Genomic DNA, 25485 nt, shown 5'->3' on the forward strand with positions numbered 1-25485 from the left:
ACTTCCTTACTTCCTTCCTTCCACATCTGCAGTATAGCAGAGCCATCAGGCATCTTTTTCTTTAGTGGCTTGGAATTAACAACAGAAACTTTCCTTCACAATTCTAGAGGCTGGAATTTCAGTCAGTGGATAGACAGGGTGAATTCCTCCTGGAGGCTCTGATAGAGAAGGTCCATTCATGATTCTCAGTTTATTAGGGTGGCTGTGACAGTGCTTGTCATTCCTTTGTTTGCAGCATTGTAGCTCCTGTCTCTGCCTCCAGGTTCCCATGGCTTTTCTTTTCTCTCTCATTTGTGTCTAAAATTCCCTCGCCTTTTTTTTGCAAGGACAGCGAACTATTGGATTTAAGACTTACCTTAAATCTAGAATTCCGGCCGGCGCCGCGGCTCACTAGGCTAATCCTCCGCCTAGCGGCGCCGGCACACCGGGTTCTAGTCCCGGTCGGGGCGCCGGATTCTGTCCCGGTTGCCCCTCTTCCAGGCCAGCCCTCTGCTGTGGCCAGGGAGTGCAGTGGAGGATGGCCCAGGTGCTTGGGCCCTGCACCCCATGGGAGACCAGGAAAAGCACCTGGCTCCTGGCTCCTGCCATCGGATCAGCGCGGTGCGCCGGCCGCGGTGCGCCGGCCGCAGCGCGCCGGCCGCGGCGGCCATTGGAGGGTGAACCAACGGCAAAAGGAAGACCTTTCTCTCTGTCTCTCTCTCTCACTGTCCACTCTGCCTGTCAAAAAATAAAAAAAAAAAAAAAAAAAAAAAAAAAAAATCTAGAATTCCTTCATGTGAAATTTAATTTTATCTCCAAGATTCTTAAAATAAGGTCACATTCATAGATACCATGAATACTTGAACTTGATCTAGCCGAACATACTAACTTCAAATAAGTATGCGAATTGCTGAGATTACGCAGACCAAGCTTACTTGCTAATTAAGAGGTCTTAAAAAATAGTGCACAAGGATTCCATGTTGAAACAAATAGTTACCGAGTATACAGAAAAGACTGGGAAATGGAATAGTAAGGTGTAACTATCACAACAATACTGTTGTTTAACAGTGACCCATCTGTTTGGGAGGGTGGCGTCAAAGGAAGCAAGAGCTCTGTTGAAGTTAACAAGGAGATTACTGTTTACTCCTGAGATAATGCAAATAGGGTTACTTGTTTCATGTCACTAATACATCTGAGGACAGGAGATACTGTGTATGTAGGGAATCAATTCCCCATAATTATGTGTTAGGGTATTTGGTGCAAGGGTAAGGGAAGTAGTAAGAGAAAACTCCTTGAATCCCTATCCTGAACCTAAGAACCATTCCCACAAATTCCAGATTGATCAAAGATGTTTAAAACATAAAAGGTTACATTGATTTAATTATTTAAAACCATCTGGGGCAGGACATGACAATAAATCTAGATGTCATGAAAAGGTAATTAAATATCTAGTCAAAAGTCAAATTTCTGTATCACATGATGTGTCATAAAGTCAAGAAACAAGTAAAAACTGGAGTTCATGCTGATTTTAAGAGCTTCTACAGGGGCCAGCACTGTGGTATAGTGGGTAAAGACACCACCTGCAGCACCAGCATCCCATATGGGCACTAGTTCAAGTCCTGGGTGCTCAACTTCCAATCCAGCTCCCTGTTAATGTGCCTGGGAAAGCAGCAGAGGATGGCCCAACTCCTTGGGGCCCCTCACCCACGTCTCCTGGTTTTGATCGGCCCAACTCCAGCTGCTGCAGCCATTTGGGGAATGAACCAGAGGATGGAAGGTCTCTCTCTGTCTCTCTCTGTAACTCTTTCAAATAAATAAAATAAACCTTTAAAAAAAAGAGCTTCTATAAATTATAAGAAAAAGAACAGCCAATCAATAGAATGATGGGACAAAGAATATGAAAAGCTATCAAATTTTGTCAATTTTTTAAAGACATTCATTTGAAAAAGCCAGAGAGAAAGAAATCTTCCACCCACTGGTTCACTCTCCAGATGGCTGCAATGGCCAACACTGGGCCAGGTAGAAGCCAGAAACCAGAAACTTCTTACAGGTCTCCCACATGGGTAGCACAGGCCAAAACACTTGAGCCATTCTCTGCTGCCTCTCCAAGGCCATCAGCAGGAAGCTGGATCATCAGTGGAGCAGCCAGGAGACAAAATGGTGCCCATATGGGATGCCAGCATTGCAGGTGGCAGCTCTACTCACTACACCACAAAGTTGGGCACAAAGCCAGCTACAAATTTTGTCAATTCTACAGAAGTGCACATTTTGTCAAATTTAATCTCTTGAAACTGAGACACATTTTAAAATAGTGCTTTACTACCTGTCAACCAGGTAGCAATCCTTTCAGAAGCACGAGAGAAATGATAATCTGATGCAAAAAAAATCTCACAAATGACTGCTAAAAAAACGAAGGTGTTGTGCTCGCTTCGGCAGCACATATACTAAAATTGGAACGAAATATAGATTAACATGGCCCCTGCACAAGGATGTCATGCAAATTCATGAAGCATTCCATAAAAAAAAAAGTGTTTAGTTTCATACAAAAAGAATGCAAATTAAAACCATAAAGACCTGGCCGGCACACTGGCTCACTTGGCTAATCCTCCGCCTGCAGTGCAGGCACCCCGGGTTCTAGTCCCGGTCTGGGCGCCGGATTCTGTCCCGGTTACTCCTCTTCCAGTCCTGCTCCCTGATGTGGCCTGGGAAGACAGTGGAGGATGGCCCAAGTGCTTCAGCCCTGCACCCGCATGGGAGACCAGGAGAAGCACCTGGCTCCTGGCTTCGGATCTGCACCAGGCCGGTCGTAGCAGCCATTTGGGGGGTGAACCAACAGAAAAAGGAAGACCTTTCTCTCTGTCTCTCTCTCACTGTCTAACTCTGCCTGTCGGGAAAAAAAAAGTTAATAGATAGTGTGTAGTATGAAAAAACTGCATAGATTTCTTTTTCCTATATATACGTACCCAAGTTGTATACATCAGAAAAAGATTAGTCACACACACAAAAACATGAAGAGGTTTGAATTTCTAGGATTACAAAAAACTCTATTCAATTTTTAAAAAAAGAATACCTGGGTGTTTCTGTGTTTAAACTTTTTAATTCTGCTTAACAACCAGACTCTTAGTAGCAAATTGGAACTCCAAAGGGCCCCTATTCAACAAAATGGTTCTGGCCAAATGGCAAGAATAAAAAGTAATGTATGGATTCTATGTTAAGGTATACTTTAAATTTTTTAAATTAGATTAATACAATCAAGTCGACTCACTCACATCTGAATGCCTCTACTAAATAAAGCCAAGCTGCATTAATCTGCCTTATATAAACAACCTTTGTGTTATTTAACTTCTTTAAGTTATAAGGGATAAATACTTCTGAAACTCTCTATAGTTTACAATATATTTATCAATTTACTTAATTATGTGAAGTTATGTAAAGACAACTCCCAGTGACCCTGAACCATGCAAGCAAGCAGTTTACAAAATCAAAGACATTTTGTTCCCAATATTAACACTTCCTGATGAGGAACCTATGTATAATACCCCAAGCCCGCCTCCCTACCCTGGGCCACCCATTGCAGTCCTTCCAATATCAGGTTTACACTACTTTTATAAAATCTCAAGTCATATCCATAGCCAACAGAATACACTACTTAGATACAGCAAATTGTTTAATCAATATGTTAAAAGATAACCTAAATCTAGCGAGAAATAAATATGTTTCTAGTCTTAAAGGTTTGAAACAGTTTCTGTGACTGTTTTTCATATTCAACATATAGGACAAACAGAACCTACAGTGAAAGGTAGTTCAGAGTTTCACAAGTAGACCATATGTTCCTTCTGATGTCATATTTGTGAAGCTAGATTTTTTGGTACTTGCTGTGATAAAAAGCCAAGTGGGCAAAAAATCCATGTACAATGGGAAGTAAGTATGGCAGCCTTCAATCTGACCACAAGCTTTGAGGGACTATAGTGCTCAACAAGCACAGGCACTGACTTAACAAGAAATAAAGATTGTCTCAATGCTATGTGTAGTTTTTTTTCCTTTAAAAAGGGATAAATACTTACTAAGTTCCAAGGACTCAACTACTTAATAAATGAAATCCTGAGTTATTTCTTACAGCCTGGTGTACCATGAGAAAAATTCATGAGATGTTAAGTATACTGTGAATTAAGAACCTGCACTTCAGTCTTACTGAAAACCTAGCTCATCTACCAAGAAACAATTCTATGTTATTGGCCACTTCGAGTCAATCTTTCTAAGTCTCTCCATCCTTTCAACTCAATCCTATTCAACCTTTCCATAATTCCTCCTGTGAAACTTATACATTTAAACTACCTTACCAACATCAGAATTCACCTCCTAGTCAAGGCAGCGAAGAGCCAGGGGTACTAACAGGGTACTAACATTCCTTTCTATACTTAATATTTTCCTTTCATTGATAAAGGAATAATAAAGATTTATACAAATCAAATTTATCAATTTGGTATATTCTTTGCAACAACATTAATATGAGCAACACTAATTTACTATAACCACGACAAACAGTATAACAGGAGTATATAGCATGGTATACATAAGAATAAATTATTAGATGTAAATGACCACATAAAAATAAACATTTTGAATCCTCTGAAATCTCCAATGTCTTAATTTGCCAATATAAGGGAGACAAAAAGAAAAAATATCAAACCCTACTTGTACTAGGTACAGATTCACACCAGAAATGCTCAAGACCATTTAATCATACAGCTTTGTTTATGGCAAATAGCTAAAATGCATTTTGTGTGTTTCACAGTTAGATAGAAATGCCTCAGAAATTAACAATGTAAAAAAGCATTTGTTTCAAAATATGCTGAGGCAGATATTGTTGTGCAACAGGTTAAACTGCCACTTTTAACACCCACATCCCATATTAGAGCACTGGTTCAAGTCTTGGCTATCCCGTTTCCTGGTAATGTGCCTGGGAAGAAGCAACAGATGTTAGCTCAAGTACTTGAGTCCCTGCCACTTGCACACTCCCATGATCTGATGGAGTTCCAACCCCTGCTGTTGCAGACATTTGAGGCATGAACTGGATGCAAGCACAGCATGTGTACGGGTTCACTCTCTTCCCTGGTCACACTGTCTTTTACATAAATAAATCTTTTTAAAGGAATATACTAACCATTCTTCAAATTTTCACAAATTTTGAAGGAAATGTTTTTATCCTCAAAGTATTTACAGAAAGCTGGAATGCATGTACAGGTTATACTGAATATTTTGCAAGTACTGGCACTGTGTAAACAAAAGACAGTCTTCTATAAATAATCCTTTGCAAGTGCTTAAGTACAAACACAAAGGTCAATGCAGTAATATATGCAGAACTTCAGAAAATCAAGTTAGCTTTCTACGAATTTAAAAAGCCAATAGAATTCTACTTCAAGGGTAACTACAGCAACTTTTTACTGTCTCTGGCAGGAAATTTTAAATGATAAGTAACCATATTCCTCCTTTATTTCTACCTCTTTCTACCTTTATGTGCCACACATAAATTAGATGTTCAATAAATTAACTCACAATGGTTTGTATAATTAATAGTCTTTAAAGTACACCTGTTGGAGCCAGCACTGTGGCGACAGCAGGCAATGCCAGAACCCCATGTGGGCATGGTTTGAGTCCCAGCTGCTCCATTTCCGTTTCGGCTCCCTGCTAATGTGCCCAGGAAAGCAGCAAAGTACAGCTCAAGTCCCTGGGCCCCTCCCTGCACCCACTTAAGAGACCTGGATGAAGTTTTTGGCTCCTAGCCTCAGCCTGGCCCTGGCCCAGCCCCAGCCACAGCAGTCATTTGGGGAGTAAGCCAGTGGATGGAAGACCTCTGTCTCTCCCTCTCTCTCTAGCTCTGCCTGTCAAGAAAGTAAAATAAATCTTTTAAAAAAATAAAAAATAAATGAAGTATACCTGTTTTCACCTCTTAGCTTCATTCCTGAAACAATATTTGAGATGCATTCATTCCACAGTGACAATTAAAGTCAAGGATGAATTCAAGCTAGCACTCCCTAGTAATAATTCAATAAAAGAATTAAAGACCCTTATTTAATTGGTCTTGTAAATACCTTTCTGTTTGGGTTAATAAGTTAAGTTGATAAGACCCAGTAATTTCCCAGCTGGAACTCTAATACAATTAATTGCCAGCAGCAGCCAAGAGTCAGCAGAGTTGACTCAAACACTGCGAACTTGAGAACCAGGAATTTCTTCAAGAATTGTACAAATTAACATATTTGGTCTCAGAACAACCTTCTGAGGTAGTTATTATCAATTCCATCTACTGAAAAAGCAATAAGCATGGTAAAGTTAATTAAGTGGTAGAGCTAGGACACCGCTCAGGCACTGTAACCCTAGAGGCTATGGGCCTGCGATCCCATTTCTTTTTGATTCTTCTCAAGTCATCTATTTTTAAAGGAGAATGCCCTGTTGGAAACCCACTCTGCAGTCTCCAAGTAGTCCTCATGCAAAACTGCTTCAGGAATGTCATTTCCAGGGGCCCCCAGGAAATTTGCTGTGACAATCCCTAGTAATATTCCTAGTGTTAACCCTAACAGGTTCTGCACTAACCAGCTCCCAAGGTAGCAGTGTTTGTTTTAGCCTCTTCTATTTGTTTTTCTCTTCTCTTTTACCTTATATGCCTTTTTGAGATTTACTAAAAATCTCCAGGTTTATGACCTGGGTTCTGTGTATTAGCAATTCTTGACTGGTGTGTTCAAAATTTTCTCCCTCAAGCTTTAGATGGGGCAGTTATCACTCCCTGAAATCTAGGACTGTTCATTTCTCCATTCAATTATACATTTCAGCCACATCTGTCCACCTTTTCTTAGCTTTCTAATAACATTTTATTAAATTACATTAAGATACATGTCACAAGGGTGCATAGTCTAACACATGATCCTAAGAGCTCAAACATTTGTATTTCATAAACATTACCCTACATTGGGTATCTGGCTTTTCCAATGGTTCCAAAATAAGTGAATCCAGTATCCCAAAGTCAAAGATTTCAGAATAAAAGGCCAATTTAGTTAGTACATTAAATCACACTCTCACTATAAACTTCCTGCACTAAGTTTGTAACAAAGTCAGAGAATGTTTTCCATGAGAAATCTATCCATTTCTCATAATTATGCTTAAGATTCATCTACACTCTACACTGCAATGACAAACTACACATTCTTCTGTTATCCCTTTAATATCCTCAAATTTAAAAACAAGGGGGGAGGACAGTACACAGAAACAAACTTAGTTCCCAAAGATTTATCATCTAGTCAGTAAGGGAGAAAATAACTATTGTTGATCATCCCATACTCAGACCATAATCTAGTCCTTTAACATCTCAAAACTGATCTATCATGAAAATGCTGCCCCCCCCTCCCCACACACAAAAAATACCTTCTCAAGTAAAAAATCTAATTTTTCCCTTCAGAAAAAGAAAATTATCTACATGCCTGGAAAGTTCTCATCTGTGACCTTCGTCCCTGTTCCGACTAGCCATTACTTTCAACTCAGGCCTCAAATTATATTCCAGTTACTCTAATCCAATCGAAATTGAATTATGGAATCATTCTTTTATTTAATCACAAAATTCTGTTTCAGAAGCCTAATCACAACTTTATAGTTTTGTTTCAAATTTGTTTATGAGAACAAGGACTAGATTTACTTTTATTATTATCCCTAGGACTTCTCAACACAAAGGACTCAATCAACAGCTCACTGAATGACTAAACATTACTAGCATAAATTGGATTCCTTCAACATCAAGTAATTTTTCAGATTGGGAAAAATATTAAAGTATCACCTAACATACCAACGAAATCAGCTACCAAATTAAAATTAACATATTCAAATACTATGCTTTCCTATAGGCAAAAGATTATCAACATGTCTTCTTTACTAAAAATTATGGAAGCCCTCAAAAAACTGAAGAATGAACGTCTTTAAAAAAGTGATTCTTAGAGAAGTCCACTGCAGGGGGCCCGGTGCTGTGGTGCAGCAGGTAAGGTTCCACCAGCAGTGCTGGCAGCCCATATGGGCACCGGCTGCTCCACTTCCAATTCAGCTCTCTGCTATGGCCTGGGAAAGCAGCAGAAGATGGCCCAAGTCACTGGGCCCCTGGACCTGCATGGGACACGTGGAAGATGCTCCTGGCTCCTGGCTTCAGATCAGCCCAGCTCCAGCCATTGTGGCCATCTAGGGAGTGAACCAGTAGATGGAAGACAGACACACACACACAAAACCCTCTCTCTCTCTCTAACTTTACTGCCTTTCAAATTAATAAATCTTTAAAAAAAACTACCAACAGCTGCTTTGTAAACATGCTAATACAAGACAACTATGTAAGACTACACCAACAGTATGTAGTAAGATATTAGATCCAATCCTCTGTACATAGCACACTATCAAATCTAGAATTTATACATGTGTCCAAACAGTGAAGAAACTATCTTTGTACCCTTAATCTGTATAGGAACAACTTAAAAATAACACTAAGTTATATAAAGAGCACTCCCAAACTGTGGCCAAATTCCAAGTAGCTCAAGTGGAATCTTCACAAGCTAGTTCTCTTTAGCACCCTTCTACAGTGAATATTAAAGCTCCTCTGACTACACAGTGAACATCTATGCATTTTATGCCCTCTACCAAAGACAGGTAATGGAGGGTGGTTGCCTGATGTAGTCACTCTGCCCACTCGACTGACTATGTAACTGATCTTCAGCAAGTCAAGGCTTTAGCTGTTTTTAACATCTGGGTTCTCCACAAGAGGTAACGGGCCAGCTTCATGGAGTAGGTGGTTAAGCCACCACCTGCAATGACAGCATCCTATCTGGGTGCTGGTTCATGTCACACATCTAGCGTTCTACTTCCGATCTAGCTCCCTGCTGATGTACTTGTGAAAGCACAAGATGGTCCAAGTGCTTGGGCCCCTTATACCAACCAAGTGAGAGACGTGGATTAAATTCCAGGCTTCTGGCTAAACCGTGGCCCAACCCCGGTCATTGCAGCCACTTAAGGAGTCAATCAGGGGACAGTTCACTCTGTCTCTCCCTGTCTGTGTAACCCTACCTTTCAAACACATCTTTTAAAAAAAAAAAAAAAGAGCAAGCTAGTAACTATACAAAATATATCCACAGACCCATAAAATACAGCACTTACAAAACATTCCCGGTAATTAAAACTCTTTACTAGCTATCTTCCTGTTAAATGTGGAAAAGCTGGGGCTGGTACTGTAGTATAGCAGGTAAAACACCGGCCTCAGAGCCAGCATCCCATATGAGCGCCGGTTCAAGTTCCGGCTGCTCCACTTCCAATCCAGCTCTCTGCTATGGCCTGGGAAAGCAGCAGAGGATGGCCCAAATCCTGGGCCCTGCACCCACATGGGAGACAAGGAGGAAGTTCCTGGCTCCTGGCTTCAGACTGGCCCAGCTCTGGCCACTGCAGACATTTGGGGAGTGAACCAGTGGATGGAAGACCTCTCTCTCTGTCTCTGCCTCTCTGTAACTCTGCCTTTCAAATAAATAAACCGCTAAAAATAGTTTCATTCAAAAATAAGCCTCACAACATCATAAAGATGGCTTAGGTATTTTAAAATTCAACTACTGTTAAATATGAAAGTGAATTAATAGAATGAGATCAAACTAGAAAAATGACAGAAAACTTGGAGGTCAATATTTTGATTAAAGAAATTTTTAAGTGGCGATATGGTTTTATTTTAAACTATCTCTGAAAGATACATACTAAATTACTTAAATGTGAAAATATGATGTCTAGGATCTGCTTCAAAATATTATGGAATAGGAAAAAGAATGGGATATGAATGAAACAAAATCGGTATGGGTAAGGATAGGTGATAAATTCATAAGTCATTCTGTTACTCAGCTTCTGCATACATTTGAAAATTTCTACAAAATATAGTTTAAAGAAAACTGAATGATGAGCAAGACTCTTATCACAACTGTCTCCTAATACTGTAGTGCTCTCTGCCATCCAAGATTCATGTTCTGGCTCATGTGTTTTGTTTCAAAATGTACTTTTGAAAATTGAGACGAACTGTTTTAAAAGGTAAATTTTTTAAAAAAAATTTTAACTTATGTGCTGATTTATTTGAAAGGCAGAGAGACAGAGATTTATCTTCCATCTGCTGGTTCACTCCCGAAATGCCTAGAGCAGCTGGGATTGGGCAAGGCCAAAGCCAGAAGCCAGGAACTAAATTCAGGTGTCCCATATAGGTGGCCGGGCCCTAAGTGTGGAGCTCTCTCCTGCTGCCTCCTAAGGTACACGCAAGTAGAAAGCTGGAGTAAAGAGCAAAACTGGGACACAAACTCAAGCACTCTGATGTGAGCATCCCACACGGCATCTCAACAGCTGCTCCAAATGCCCACTCTGACAAGTCATTTTTTATGTTCAACTAAATGTTACATAAATAGGCAATAAGCAGAAGCAACAAGTAGCAAATATGATTTTTAAAATAATAACCAGGCAACATGTGTCACTATTTATGCAGAATTCAACTGTGACAAAATAAAAACTAGTACTGTCAAGCTATTACAAAGAAACTCAAAGGGAAGTCAATTGTATATACCACTATAAAGAACCAGGACTTCAGGGAGGCACCAAGAGTGTATTATACAACAAAGATCTCCTCCTTTCAGCTCATTACATATGCACAACAGGAGCTGCATAATATTGTTTCCTCTACCCCACATAAGTTATATCCCATCCCACACATAATTTTCTAAAAGTAGCTGTCTTTAGTACCTATGTATCACTACATTTTTTATCATTTAAATAATTCATCAGAGTACAACTACAACAACCAATAACACTTCACCTAAGATACAACATCAAGTAACAAAAATCTGACCTTGCCGGCGCCGCGGCTCAATAGGCTAATCCTCCACCTTGCGGCACCGGCACACGGGGTTCTAGTCCCGGTTGCCCCTCTTCCAGGCCAGCTCTCTGCTGTGGCCTGGGAAGGCAGTGGAGGATGGCCCAAGTGCTTGGGCCCTACACCCCATGGGAGACCAGGAGAAGCACCTGGCTCCTGCCTTCGGATCAGCGCGGTGCGCCGGCTGCAGCGCGCCAACCGTGGCAGCCATTGGAGGGTGAATCAACGGCAAAAAGGAAGACCTTTCTCTCTGTCTCTTTCTCTCTCACTGTCCACTCTGCCTGTCAAAAAAAAAAATAAAAAATCTGACCTTAATTTCTACTGAATAGCTATATATATTAATACTAATAAAAAGATTACATATTAAAAAGCATCCAGCAAGTCCAAGGCTTACTTTGGATTAATCTGTTTTGAATTCAACTTTAGCCTCTACTATCAGTCTCTTTAACTAGTGACAGAAACCTTCAGACAAAGAAAGCAACCATTTTTACAGATACTTACTTAAGAATGGTTTTTGCACTACTGCAGTCTTCAAATCGAATGGAATAACCAACTTCCTGGCCCAACATCACGTCCATTTCATCAGCAACTCTCTGGGCCACACTCATTGCAGCCACTCTCCGGGGCTGGGTACAGGCAACTCCTCTCTTGGGTCCTGGTAATGATCGCATATACTCCACACACCACTGAGGAATCTGTCAAATAATTTCACATTTAAAATTAATTCTTTTCTGCCTGTCAATGAAGTATATTTAACATAAGTCACTTTATCTCATTTCAATAATTTAAAACAAAATTCAATTAGGTAGACAACAAAGTTACTTATGACACAAAAAGTTACAACCTGAGCTCCCTAAGGCAAGGAAGGGTCATATGTAATGCTGATATGACATAGTTTCACTCCTGAGTGGATATGCTCAACAGTGTAAAATGTCTTATGTAATTTAAGTATTTCTCTATATAAGAAAAAACAAAGGCCAACTTAGAATAAATTTTACTGTTTAAGAAATGTTCCCAAAAACATTTTATGAAAAGGAAAACTCAAATTTATATACAATCTGAGCTACAAAACACATGTAAAGTATAAATCTTACCCCTTTGTAGCTATAAAGCTGTATCTTTTCATTCAATTCAAATTTGTTTTGTAAACAAGCAGAATCTAACTCCTAACACCTTACTCTTTAGCATCCATATCCTCTTCCCCCCAGGAGCAGTATGAACAATCACAACACAACACAGTTAGGTACTGTCTTAACAGTCAATTTTTGGGGCAAGCACTGTGGCACAGGTTAATCTTCCACCTGAAGCACTGGCATTCCATACTGGCGCTAGTTCTAGTCCTAGTTGCTCCCCTTCCTATCCAGCTCTCTGCTATGGCCTGAGAAAACAGTAGATGGCCCAAGTCCTTGGGCCTCTGCAGCCACATGGGAGACCCGGAAGAAGCTCATGGCTTCGGATCAGCACAGCTCTGGCCATTGCAGCCATTTGGGAAGTGAATCAGAAGACCTTTGTCTCTGTCTGTAATTCTACCTCTCAAATAAATCAAATCTTTAAAAAGTCTATTTTAGTAATTGCTAGTCTCAAATTCAACAGGACATACAGCAGCAACTCTTCCCTGAAGGACAGCTGAGGGGGTGGGGGGGCACCCCAGGCACAGGTTGGTTGCCAGGATAACAGGACATTTGTTCCCTGTTTCAATACCAATAGAAATTAGACACTAACTAGATAAAGGAAAACAGGAAAAATTTAAATGCCCACATGTCAGGAATCCCCTGCCACAGGAAAGACACCCATGTTTGGTCTCCATCAAAGCTTCCAAAACTATCAGATACTAAAGCTATATAGGAAATGTGGGCTTTTTTCTACACAGTAGTGGCACATGACATCTAATGAGCATTGGTTGCTGTACCATTATTACATTTCAGTTTAATTACAGTTTAACAATATTACAGTTTAATAATATTACATTTCAGTGGTTAAAATGCCACTTGGGACCCCCTCATCCCATTTCGGAGTGCCTGGGGTTCATATGCCAGCTCTACTTCTAATTCCAGTTCCCATTAATACACTCCCTGGTAGGCAAAAGGTAATGGCTGGAGTAGTTGGGTCCCTGCCATCCACATGGGAGACACAGAGTTTCTGGCTCCTGGTTCCTTCCTGGCCTAGTCCCAGTGGCCAGGGACATTTAGAGAATGAACCAACGGAGGAAAGATATCTCTTAGTTTGAGTTGCCTTGATCTGCCTCCATACTAACTGTTAATAAACTCATATCTGAAATAAGGTTGACCACATCCTACCACAACATAGCAGCTTGAAAAAATTGACTATAGTTTTAAATGCCAAGCCCGCCTAAATCAATAAAACTATGTACTAACTCATTAATTCTAAGTTCTCAAAAAATCTAAGCCTCACTTTACTCATTTGCAAAAGGGTGATTAGTAACTTCTTGCAGGACTACAGAAAAAACTGAAATCATGTATGTAAAGTATGCAGAACCTACCTTTATCCAAGCACTACTAAAATGGGTGCTCCTATTACTCAAAGTGGTAAAATATTTGCAATTAATAAAAATACTTTATCACAGCCTTTCGTGTATTCCTTTAAATTTTTAAAATTTCAATAGTGATTTTAAAAGCCTCAACAATTTCTGTTCCTAGCATCCCCACTGAGTTCTTCATTTAAAAAGAAAACTCATACCCACTAAGACTGACTTTGATCAAAGCTTCCACTTTAGGATACAATTGTAGCTTAAATGTCTCCATGCAAGATTCACACTGCATTTTGGTGTATGTTAACTTTAAAAGGATAGACTGTACATGAAATATGCTCAACTGTAAAGATGCATGATAAGGGGCTCCTGCAGTCATGTGGGAGGCCCAGAGAAGTTCTTGGCTCCTGGCTTTGGATTGACCAAGCTCTGGCAATGTGACCATTTGGGGAGTGAATCAGCAGATGGAGGACCTTTCTCTCTAACTCTACTTCTCAATAAATCTTAAAAAAAAAAAAAGAAAAGAAAAGAAAAATGATGTAATTTGCACAAACTGACTGCAACAATTTATTTAAAAATACACCATAGGAATATTAACAGGGAAAACAGACCAGAAGGAAACAGTTACCTCTACATGGCACAATGAGCAATTTTTTTACGTATTTTTTAACTTAAAATTTACTTGAAAGAGTTAAGAGAGATCAGAGGGAGAGATCGATCAATCTTCCATCCGCTGGCTCACTCCCCAAATGACCACAATGGCTAGAGCTGGACCAAGCCAAAGCCAGAAGCCAGGAACTTCTTCAGCGTCTCCCATATAGGTTCAGGGGCCCAAGGACTTGGGCCATATTTTGCTGCTTTACTGGGCACTTATACCATGCAGCTGGATTGGAAGTGAAACGGGCAGGACTCAAAGCAGTGTCCACATGGGCCAGCACTACAGGTGGCGGCTTTATTCGGTGTACTGTAACACCAGCCTCAGGGATGGATAATTATTAAAACCACTTCAATGCTTTCCTGAATTTTCCAGATTTTCTTTAACAGCCAGGGACTACTACTTTTATAACCAAAAAATGTTTAACTGATGGTACAGACTCAAGTATATGAAAAAATTATTAATTTCACTCAATAAGAAATGGCAAACTAAAAATTATACTTGTAAGTTTTCACTATCAGCTTTGTAAAACTTAAATGTTCAGCAGTACACTGTAATAGTTTCCTGCACATGTCTTCATACATGCTAATAGAAAGGTAAATTGATAGGCTCCCCGTAGGAAGTTATTTGACTGCATGCATCACAATTATAAATGATCTCCTGCCCCAGCAATTCCCACTGCTGAGAATTTATCATACTAACGTATGTGCCCATTCAAAACCACCATTATGAACAGTCCAGGGGGCTGGTGTTGTGGCATAGCAGGCTGAGCTGCCACCTGCAGCGCCAGCATCCCATATGGGCACCAGGTCAGGTCCTGGATACTCCACTTCTGATCCAGCTCTCTGCTATTATGTCTGTGAGTGCAGCAGAAGACAGCCCAGGTACATGGGCCCCTGCCACCCACGAGGGAAGCCTGGAGAAAGTTCATGGCCCAGCCCTAGCCATTGTGGCCATCTAGGGAATAAAGATCTCCATCTCCATCTCTAATTCTGCCTTTCAAATAAATAAATCTTAAAAAAAAAAAAAAGCCTAGATGTCTTTCAGCAGAGGCCTAGTTAATAACAGCTTATTTGTAATTGAAAAATATTCCATAAATTACTAATAAGATACTATATTAACTATGGCTTTGCAGACAGGGTTAGTTATCTAGACAAATGGAAATCATAGATAGAGACTTTACTGTATGCCTTCTAATACTTTCTTTTTTCCAAAGAATACAAAATTGGGTCAGCATTGTGGCAGGGCAGGTTAAAACAGCCTGTGACATCAGCATCTCTTTTGAACACTGGTTCAAGTTCTAGCTGCTCCACTTCTGATCCAGCTCTCTGCTATGGCCTGGGAAAGCAGTGGAAGATGGCCCAAGTCCTTGGGCCCCTGCACCTGAGTGGGAGACCCAGAGGAAGCCCCTCTGGCTCCTGCCTTTGGATCAGTGCAGCTCGGGCCATTGCGGCCACATGGCGAATGAACCACACAGAAGATCTCTCTCTCTCTCTCTCCTGTCTCTTTGTAACTCTGCCTTTCAAATAAATAAATAAATCTTTAAAAAAAAAAAAAAGTATTTATATGGCTCAAAAAAATTTTACCAAATGACAAATACAAAAAAAACTCCACTGTTTCACATCTATTTAGCCTAGCACTGGCAAAACATACTTTGTGCCCACAAACATACCATATTTTGTTGAAGTAATACCTATTCTAACAGATATGCAGATGGCATTCGTTCATCAGAAGCTTTATTACTGAGAAATATAAAGCACGGGAAGCATATGATGCGTTCTGAAGACAAAGATTAGACAGTGCTGTGGTGCAGTGAGTTAAGTGGCTGCCTGCCACACCAGCATCCCCTTCAAGGAAGTGGGAAAGCGTCACTCTGTCATACTTAAGGTTAAAAAAAAAGTCGAAAAGCCAGGCCTGCTATTCTCTCTTGCAGTTAGGAAAGACAGGAAGACAGGTAGTCCTTATAGGATTCCTACTTTGAAGGAATGGTGCAGTCACAAAAAGTGCTAAACATTAAATCAACTATTTTTCAAGGTATACTACAAGACAAAGGGAATGACCATTAGGATCAAATATGCAACAAATAAGTAAACTTCAACAAAATCATGTACCATGGCATACATTAACTCACCTGTGTTGTTTTACCAGACCCAGTCTCACCAACCAGTACAAATGACTGATGTCTAACCAGAATATCTGTAAACCTATCCTTGTATTCCCACACAGGGAGCTGAAGCCGTTTCTTTAGAATATCATAGTATCGAGGAGTATGGGGTAAGTTGGTGAATGGATTAATGCACTGTGGAAGTGATGTGTGCCCTGCATGTCCGGTGTGGGCTGAATGAGCAGAATGTGCTGAATGTGCTGAGTGGGCTGAGTGGGCTGAGTGGGCTGAATGGGAAGCTTTTAAAGGTGGTAATCCAGCACTGATAAGCATAGCATTCGTCGAAGCTCGTAATTCCTTCTCCTTCTCTTTCTCCCTCTCCCGCTCTCTATCTCCTCTATCGCGTTCTCGGTCTCGATCTTTGGACCGATCTTCACGATCCCGGTCCCGATCTCGATCCTTCCTAAAAATAAAAATTTAGAGTTCAGAATCTGAATTTATATATAAGATATTCCTGGCAGCATTAGTGTCACAAAGAGTGCAAGTGTCCAACAACTAAATGAATAAACAGGTATAAAATCCAATGGGTTACATAACTATCAGAAATAATGACAATATTGTCCAAGCTCCACCAGAAACATTTTCCTTCCTTAATGAGGCCTCAGATTTTTTTCTGTAAACTTTAACATAGGAAAATATAAGAATTCAGACTCCTGCAAATAAAACCCCCTCTCCTATTTAGTCAATAAATGGATAATCTGCTCAATACATGTATATTACTTACAAGAAAATACATGTATCTTCCTTACGAAAAGAAAAATTAATATGAAAACTTTTATTCCAGAGAACAGTCACTGTGGCACACTAGGTTAGCCTTCACTTGGGACACCAACAGCCCATATCACAGTGTCTATCAATTCCTGCCTCTGCCTTCTGATCCAACTTCCTGCTAATGCACACCCTGGAAGGCAGCAGTTGATGACTCAAGCACTTGAGTCCCTGCCAACCATGTGGGAGACCTGGGCGAAGTTCCTGCCTCCTGGCTTCAGCCTGGCTCAGCTCAGGCTGTGCTGTGTACCTGGAAAGACAATCAGCACATGGAAGAGATCTCAGTATCTCTCTCTCAAATAAACAAAAATAAACACTTAAAAAGTTTATTCCTTTGTTTTGATTACTCTTGCATTTTAGCTTTAACAGAATATTGTAAACAGTCCATAAACACACACAGCTTAGTCAACCATAAAACAAAATATAGCCAAGTTAAAAACGAGCTTCACTAAACACTATTAAGTTGTTTTTAAAATGTGTTAAAATTATGCAAGTAGTCAGTTTATTGAACTTGAGTCGACCTTAAGTAGTCAATTCTGGCATCTACTACTAGCTGCTAGAGATGGTCCCTAACACAAAGGTAATTCTAAAATAACCTATGCTGGGAAACCTAACAAGCAGCACCGCTTGTCACAGAGTTGTACTTAAAATCATCTATGCTTGCTCACTTTAGCAACCCAGTTCACTTTCGACTAAACCCTGTGGCAGACAAACTTGCCAGGTGTTTGGATCCGGACTTGAAACAGTGAGGCAACATGGAGCTCTACCAGCCCTGAAGTATGTCATAATTCTCTACCCAGAACACATAAAAGGATACACTTCCTGTGCGCCATACATGGACAGCAGAGCAGGACAGCACACTCATTTTCTAAAATGGTTTATCAGCTGAACAACAGTAACTCCTCTAAGCAGAATATAGATAACATAGTAAACTCAGCATTGACTTTAAGACAGTTCTTCATTCACAGAAAGGTAAGGTGACCAATTATGTATTTAAATTACGTAATTTTATTCCACATAAATTTACTTAAAGGGGACAGGAGTTTTATGAATGTATAAGTACTCCTTTCTTCTACCCCGATGTTCACCTTCTACAGAATCAGAGGGCACAGAAGTCTCTCAACTCAACTGACTTAATAAAGAATATCAGCAGTAAAGAAAAACCAAAGAATAACTTAATAAATATACAATGAATGGCTCACAATTCAAAACTTGAGAATCCTGGTCTATCTTTGAAAAATGCCATCAAGCATCTTTGGTTCTCTCATCCCTCCTCTGCTATAAGGTGTTCAATAATTATCTAAGTATTTAACGGCCCCAAAAATGCAAATGGCGAATAGTTTAATAAGGCAAATAGAAAAATGCCCAGCAAGAGAAATACTGAAGTTGCAAATGGTTCAAAGACTAGACATCTTAAAGATTATGGGACAAAAAGCTAAAAAAAAATAAAATAAAATAACCCTCAAAAAACATCTGGTCTAAATAAAAAGGATTCATGTTTCTAACACTCCACCACAGGACAGAAAAGGAGAGAGGGGACTTAAAAAGGTTTAATGAACTTCTGCACAGACATTTAAGATTTGCACCTAACCTTTTAAGAGTTATAGCATATGCAGTGCACATTTTGCTTGGTAGTGTTAAAATGCCTCTTGGAATGGCCAGCATACCATATCAGAGCACCTGGGCTTCCGGATAATGCACACTCTGGGAGGCAGCAGGTGATGGCTCAAATAGTTGGGATCCCAGCCACCCATATGAGACACCTGGATTGAGTTCGCAGCTAAGGCATTTGGGAAGAAACCAGTAGACAGACATCCTCCCCTCCCCTCATAAATAAAAATTAAAAGAGAACATTTAAAGAGAGCAAAGAACAAAGTAAATCAAATATATTGCTTTGCTTAAGTAATACCTATACTAACAATGATGTGTAGATGATTTTCACTTCATCAGAAGCTTTATTACTGAGAAATACAACTAGAACACAGGAAGCACAGAATGCACTCTGAAGACAAAAAGATTAGCCAGGTCCCAGCTACTCCACTTTCGATCCAGCTCTCTGCTATGCCTGGGAAAGCAGTGGAAGATGGCCCAAGTCCTTGGGCCCTGCACCAGCATGGGAGACCCAGAAGTTCCTGGTTCCTGGCTTTAGATCGTCCCAGCCCCAGCTGCTGCATCCATTTGGGGAATGAACCAATGGATGGAAGATCTCTCTCTCTCTCTGCCTCTCTGTAACTCTGCCTTTCAAACAATAAATACATCTTATTAAAAAAAAAAAAAAGATTAGCCAGTGTTGTGGTACAGTGGGTTAAGCAGCTGTCTGCAACACCAGTATCCCATGAATGCCAGTTCTAGTCACAGCTGCTCTATTTGCAATCCAGCTTCCTGCTAGTGTACCTAGGAATGGCAGAAGATGGCCCAAGAGCTTAGGTCCTTGTCACTCACGTGGGAGGCCTGGATGGAGTTCCTGGCTTTGGCCCAGCCATTGAGGCCATTTGGGAAGTGAATCACAGATTGAAGAACTCTTTCTCTGTGTCTCTTCTTCTCAAATAAAATCATCTTTGATAAATAAACAAACTGGGATCACAGTTATATAACCACACAGGCATAAGCTTCAATTTACTTTAATCTACAAGTCAACAGCATTAATAAAAGTTTCTTGGACTAAAATAGAGCAACAGGGGCAAGTGTTGTGGTACAGTGGGTTGTCATTGCCTGGGATCTCTGTGTCACATAGTGGCTATTCTGCACTTCCTATCTAGTTTCTTGTTAATGTACCTGGGAGATAGCAGACGACAGCCCAACGACTGCGGTCCTGCCAGCCAGGTGGGAAACCCAGATGGAGTTCCAGGCTCCTGGCTTCAGCCTGGCCCATCTCCTATCCCAGCTGTTGCAGGTTATTTGGGGCATGAACCAGCAAAGTTGGAAGACCTGCTTCTTCCTCTCTTAGCCATTCAGACTTTCAAATAAAAGCAAAACCATGATTTATGATTAGCTACAATGCTGCAGGGACAGAGACAATACAACAGTTGTTGAATACATGGTTCTGTACTACTGAATCCTAGCTCAATCTTGGCTTAGCATTTAAGCTATCTCTATGACCAGTCATCTTTCCTTATCCACAAATGTAGCTATTAGTATGTCTTGTAAAGTATCAAAAAGAGTGAGTTAATACACATAATGTGCTTAGTTGTCTGGCTCATTGAAAATGCCCAGTAAATATTGGTTATCATCAAAGATTTTTTTAAAATTATAATACCATGTTAAAATTTATTTGAAATATGTCAAAGTACTGCAAATGTAAACTGGTCAGAAAAGTTAGAATATTTTAAATAACTATCCCTTTTTATCTGGTAATCTTACCTCCAGGTGCAAATATATTCAGACATGAACATTCATCACACTCATATTCTTCATCTACAAATTAATGACAACTAGAAACTGCCTAAACATCAACAGGCTACCGCTTCAAGTTATGACACGTTTTTTTTTTTTTTTTTTTTTTAAAGATTTATTTACAGAGTAAGATAGAGAGGGAAAGACAGGTATCTTCCATCTGCTGGTTCACGCCCCAGATGGCTACAACAGCGGGGTCCCTACCAGGCCAAAACCAGGGGACAGGAACTTCTTCCAGGTTACCAACATGGGTAGCAGGGGCCCAAGCACCTGGACCATCTTCTGCTACTTTTCCCAGGCTATTAGCAAGGACCAGGATTCGAAGTGGAGCAGCTAGGACACAAACCAGCACCCATTATGGGATGGGATGCAGGCATTGCAGGCAGCAGCTTTTATGTGCTATGCCACAACACCAGCCCTATGATACATCTTCAACTGGAGTGCTTTGCAGCCAATGAAAATTATGCCATATTTAAAAGTTTTGAGAAAGTAAGCCCAAGCTTTAGCGAAAAGCCATTTGGGAAAACATCAGAGAGTTGTTCCCTACTCATTCCTCTCATCAAACATGGGCCATTTTCTAAGAGTTTCAAAGGATTCTGGTAAGCATTCACATTAAGTCCTGGCTTATTTTTGCTTCCTCATCTTAAAAAAATTATAATGGATACCCACTTTTCTTCATAACATAAAAACACTGCATTGATATGTTTAAATTGCCAGGACCTCTGGTTTTCAGAGATTAACTAAATATGTTTACAAAAGTGTCTCAAACTTGATGGAGTATATGTTAGGGAAAAAAGTTCTTTGTATTCTATCTTTTCATTCCATGTTCTGCATATCTTATGTCCCCTAGCATGAGGCATCTGGAAGAGTTCAGGAGCACAGTACGTACCTTAAAATTGTTGTACCTTAAAATTGTTGTTATTAACAATTTAGCTCAATCTCTCCACAATGAACAGAAATAGCTCTTTTCAGGAAGTAGTATCACAAACCAACGTCAAAATGAAAAATGTCCCTATCTTCAAAAGATTTTTCTATACTTCTACACATGACTGTCATCTTAGCAATAATTTTATACCAAAGATTCTGTGAATTGATGGAAGGAACAAGGTTGAACATTTAACTGAAACCTGCAACTTCTCCACCTGACTCCAAAATTAAAATATGCTAGTAGTAAATAAAGCCTTATATAGTCTGGGAACATGAATCTAAGTGAAATTTCCCACTGAATTACCTTCCCTTGTCTCTCCTGAAGAAATGGGACAGTACTGGGTAGCAGGTTTAGTTCACAAGATCAACAAACCCATGCTCTAAGATAAAAACCACCTAACACCAGAGCTAAAACAAAAACATCCTACAGAATTACAAAATTATCAGGCATGAGAAAAAAAAAATCCTAAGCGCTAGTAAACACTGTAAGAAATCGCCAAAGAATACCAGTTCCATGGAAAATGGCACTTAAGCCACACAGCAATTAGGATTAAAAACTTCTCTCCAGAATGTCTTAATAACTTAAGATGAATTTTTACCCACAGGATAGTTTCAAATAACATCCAAAGGAATCCTAAGATTACCAGCATAGACCCCAAAAGTTAACATTTTTAATAAAAGATCTGTTTTGCAAAAACAAGGAAAAAAAATCACATACAGGTAGGTTGGGACCAGTAGTCTCAAAGACCTCATTTTAAACAGTGCACAAATATGAATGACTGAATTAATCCCCCTCAGTATAAACGCTTTGTTCCAACCTGACCTCTGAGACATCAATTGCATCTTAGCCAGATAATTTATTTTTGCTTCACAGGAATCAAGAACCAAGTGTTCCCTACTTTACTGATGCATTAAAAAAAAAAGAATTCATTAAAACAGGCCATAATGACTCTTAACTCTAGTATCAGGCTGTGAACTGAGAGTGACAATGAAGAGCAGTGTTCCAGATGCTGCTGTAAAGCATAAACCTGCACCAGCCACCGTAACTGTCATCTTTTTTTATCCACTGAGTAGAGCTCACTACACTCTAAGTTACTTCCAGCTCTTACAGCTCAGACTCACTGCGTTTTGCTGGTTTTTTTTTTGGGGGGGCGGGGGGCAGAATGGGGTCACATTCAGCTGTCTTATGAAGTAATCACTATGTATTACAATGTAGAGCATCAAACTAAAACTTTCCAAAGTTAAAGTGAGACAGACTTCTATTTCCCATATTTAATAATACATGGGAAAGCACCAACAAATATAACCGATCCTGACTGCACTCTACACTAACCAGATGGCTGGAAATCAATTCAAATAAAGTTTAGAAGAACAAAAATTCAAGAAAGTTTCTATCAGTGATTCTGTGTCACACACAGTAAAAAAATTAAGCAACATATTTGGATATTGGGATTTCTGTGATTTGCCTCTCCTTTTTTTTTTCTGTACTTTAGAAATGAAAACACAACCTGCACTAGAAATAATTTTTATCCAACTACTTAACTGCTGAATTCCTCTGTACCTTTAAGGAAAGGCTAAGAGAATGGAAAGAAAATTCGGAACACCAACAGTCTGTTTTAAGTATTTCAACTTCCAAGCTGCCCAAGGACATCATTTTGCCATAGAAAACTAAAAATGTGTTTTGAAAAGGGCTCACAAGGGAAAGCGGGGAGCAGACAGACAATTTTTAAATGAATGAATGAATGCCTTCCGACCCCCCCCCCCCACCGCAAGGATGCTCAGTGAGCGGCGCACGGTTCTCAGCGAAGCAGGAAATAAAGGAGATGGCGGGAGCGTAGGCCGAGAGCGGAAGTTTGCCTGCGATCCACTCTCAAGTGTTTGAATGGACCGGGCTCGCTCCCCTGCGCCAAACTACACAACTCGGCCGCCCCAAGACCCCGGCGGCCCGGCCCGGCGGGACGACTCCGCGTCCGCCTTCCTCCCAGCAGGCCCTCGCTCGGCCTTCCCTTCCGAGGGCTCCTCGTGGGCTCGCCGCCCGCCCCGCCCGCCGCCCCCAGCCCAGCCCAGCCCGCACGAGAACCCGGCGCCTCGCTCCCTCGCCGCCCCCCGCCCGGGCACCCCGACGCCCCCCGCCCCGGCGCTCCCCGCGGCCGCCCTGGTGCCCTTGGCGGCGCGCACTCGCGCCGCGCCTCCCCCTCCCTCGGCGCCAGGCCTCGCTCGCTCGCTCGGGGCCGCGGGCCACGAGGTCCGCGGCTCGCTCCCTCCCGACCGGCTCCGAAGTGGCTTTCCCGCCGGCCTGCGGGAGGCGGCGCCCTCGTGGCCCCCCGACAGGCCTCGCCAGCCTCCCGACCGGCCCGGGCGGCGGCCCCGCCACACACACACATCCCCCCGCGCCCTTGCCGGGCCGAACCGGCGCCGTTCCGCCCCGACCCGCCGCTCGCGAGCAGAGCCCGGAGGAAGACAAAAGCGCAGGCTCCCGGGCCCACTCGGCCAAGCAGGCCTTGGTCCGCTCCCCTCCGGGACCCCAACAAAGCCCGAGCCGCTGCCTCGCGCCCCGGGCCTGGCTTACCCATCGGTCCCCGCACGCTTCTTGCCGGAGGGGTAATCCTCCCCCAAGTCCAACCGGTGGCGCTTGGACATCTTCCCACTCTTCGACCGGGCGGTTAGGAAGAAAGAGAAAGAAGAGAGGCTGGCGGCTGTTTCGACACAGTAGAGAACAGCTACTTAACTCTGGAGGACCCCTACCCCTCCCGCTACAACAGCCCACACCGTGCGGCCGGAACCAGGAGCTAAAATGGCGGCGGCGACGAGGGCTGGGCCTGCGCGCGCGCCTCCGCAGCGTGCGTGCGTGCGTCGTGCGCGCGCGCGCAGCCCAGAGGCGGGAACTCCAGTCCCGCCCGCGCGCCTCATTGGCCAGACCTCCCTCCGTCCCGCGGCCTCCTCCCTCTTCCCGGAGCTCTCCGCCGAACTGTGGCCGCTGGGGGAGGGCGGGGGGAGTGGAGTAGGAGTCTAATGGTGCTTACGCTCCGCTTGGGTCTCGCCTTACCCCTCTGATGTAGGAAATGGAGAAGGTCTAGTCCCAGATAGGAGAGCGTATGGATCCTTCCTTTCGGGAAACCAGAAAGGTTGAGAGATGGATGCAGATCCTACAGCCAGAAATGGAACAACTATTTTATAACTCCAGGTCTAGAACTTGGCAGTCGTTAACGCCAGACGCCCTCACAAGTGCAGGGAGAAAATGTTAAGACTTGCCCTGATCCCTTTGATCTCTTTACCCAACACGGACAATGTACACTCAGCTTGTAGATGTTACCAGAATATGGAACAGAAAATTGGCGGTAAAGGCACAATCCCCCCCTTTTTTCCCCAGTGTGCCTATTTTGTGTTTCCACAATGTTAACCTCACCTATGTCATTCTTGGAAGTAACCTTGCGCGGTGGGTGTTATAGATGTGGCTGGGGCAGCTAAGAAGTTTCAAAGCTGTTAGGGTTGTACCTGCAGTGATAGAAAACTGAAGGGACAAAGATGACCCTCATGACCTTTGTGGATCTCTGCCCCCAGATCCTCCGTGCTTGCTCGATTAAATCCATTCCCACAAGAAATGCGAGAGAGAAGTTTCTGTGGGTCAACTCCAGCAGAGTGAGCGCTATCGTTCATACCACAGCCGTATCCAGATGCTCTGGTAGACCATACTCTGTTTTTATTTCTTTATTTTTTAAGATTCATTTTATTGGAGCTGGCGCTGTGGGCAGTGGGTTAAAGCCCCGGCCTGCAGCACCAGCATCCCATAATGGGCGCTGGTTCAAGTCCCAGCTGCTCTACTCCTGATCCAGCTCTCTGCTATGGCCTGGAAAGCAGCGGAAGATGGCCCAAGTCCTTGGGGCCCTGCACCCGCGTGGGAGACCCAGAAGAGGTTCCTGGCTCCTGGCTTTGGATCAGCTCAGCTCTGGCCGTTGCGGCCATTTGGTGAGTGAACCAGCGGATGGAAGACCTCTCTTACTCTCTCTCTCTCTCTCTCTCTCTCTCTCTCTCTGGCTCTACCCCTCTCTGTAAATTTCTCTTTCAAATAAATAAAAATCTTAACAAAAAAGATTCACTTTATGTATTGAAAGGCAGAGTTACAGGGAGAGGTCTTCCACCCACTGGTTCACTCAACAAATGGCACATTGGCCAAAGCTGCATCAAGGCAAAGCCAGGAGCTT

The 25485-nt window shown here is 41.9% G+C and overlaps 1 protein-coding gene and 1 non-coding gene across 2 annotated transcripts in view; one reads left to right on the forward strand and one right to left on the reverse strand.

Moving 5' to 3' along the window:
- DHX15 (DEAH-box helicase 15) overlaps positions 1-24163 on the reverse strand; it is a 56410-nt gene extending 32247 nt beyond the window's left edge. Inside the window, exons 1-3 of the mRNA XM_002709378.5 lie at positions 23853-24163; positions 16163-16598; positions 11390-11583 (exon numbers count right to left, since the gene is read on the reverse strand). Of these exons, the coding sequence (XP_002709424.1) occupies positions 11390-11583; positions 16163-16598; positions 23853-23923 (701 nt within the window). The 5' untranslated portion in view covers positions 23924-24163. The remainder of the gene's footprint in view (positions 1-11389; positions 11584-16162; positions 16599-23852) is intronic.
- On the forward strand, positions 2400-2503 carry LOC127490415 (U6 spliceosomal RNA). The gene has a single exon (XR_007918373.1). It is a non-coding gene; the product is annotated as a U6 spliceosomal RNA (small nuclear RNA).
- Positions 24164-25485: the final 1322 nt, after the last annotated feature.

The sequence above is a fragment of the Oryctolagus cuniculus genome, chromosome 2 (assembly GCF_964237555.1).
Source record: "Oryctolagus cuniculus chromosome 2, mOryCun1.1, whole genome shotgun sequence".
NCBI classification, from domain to species: Eukaryota; Metazoa; Chordata; class Mammalia; order Lagomorpha; family Leporidae; genus Oryctolagus; species Oryctolagus cuniculus.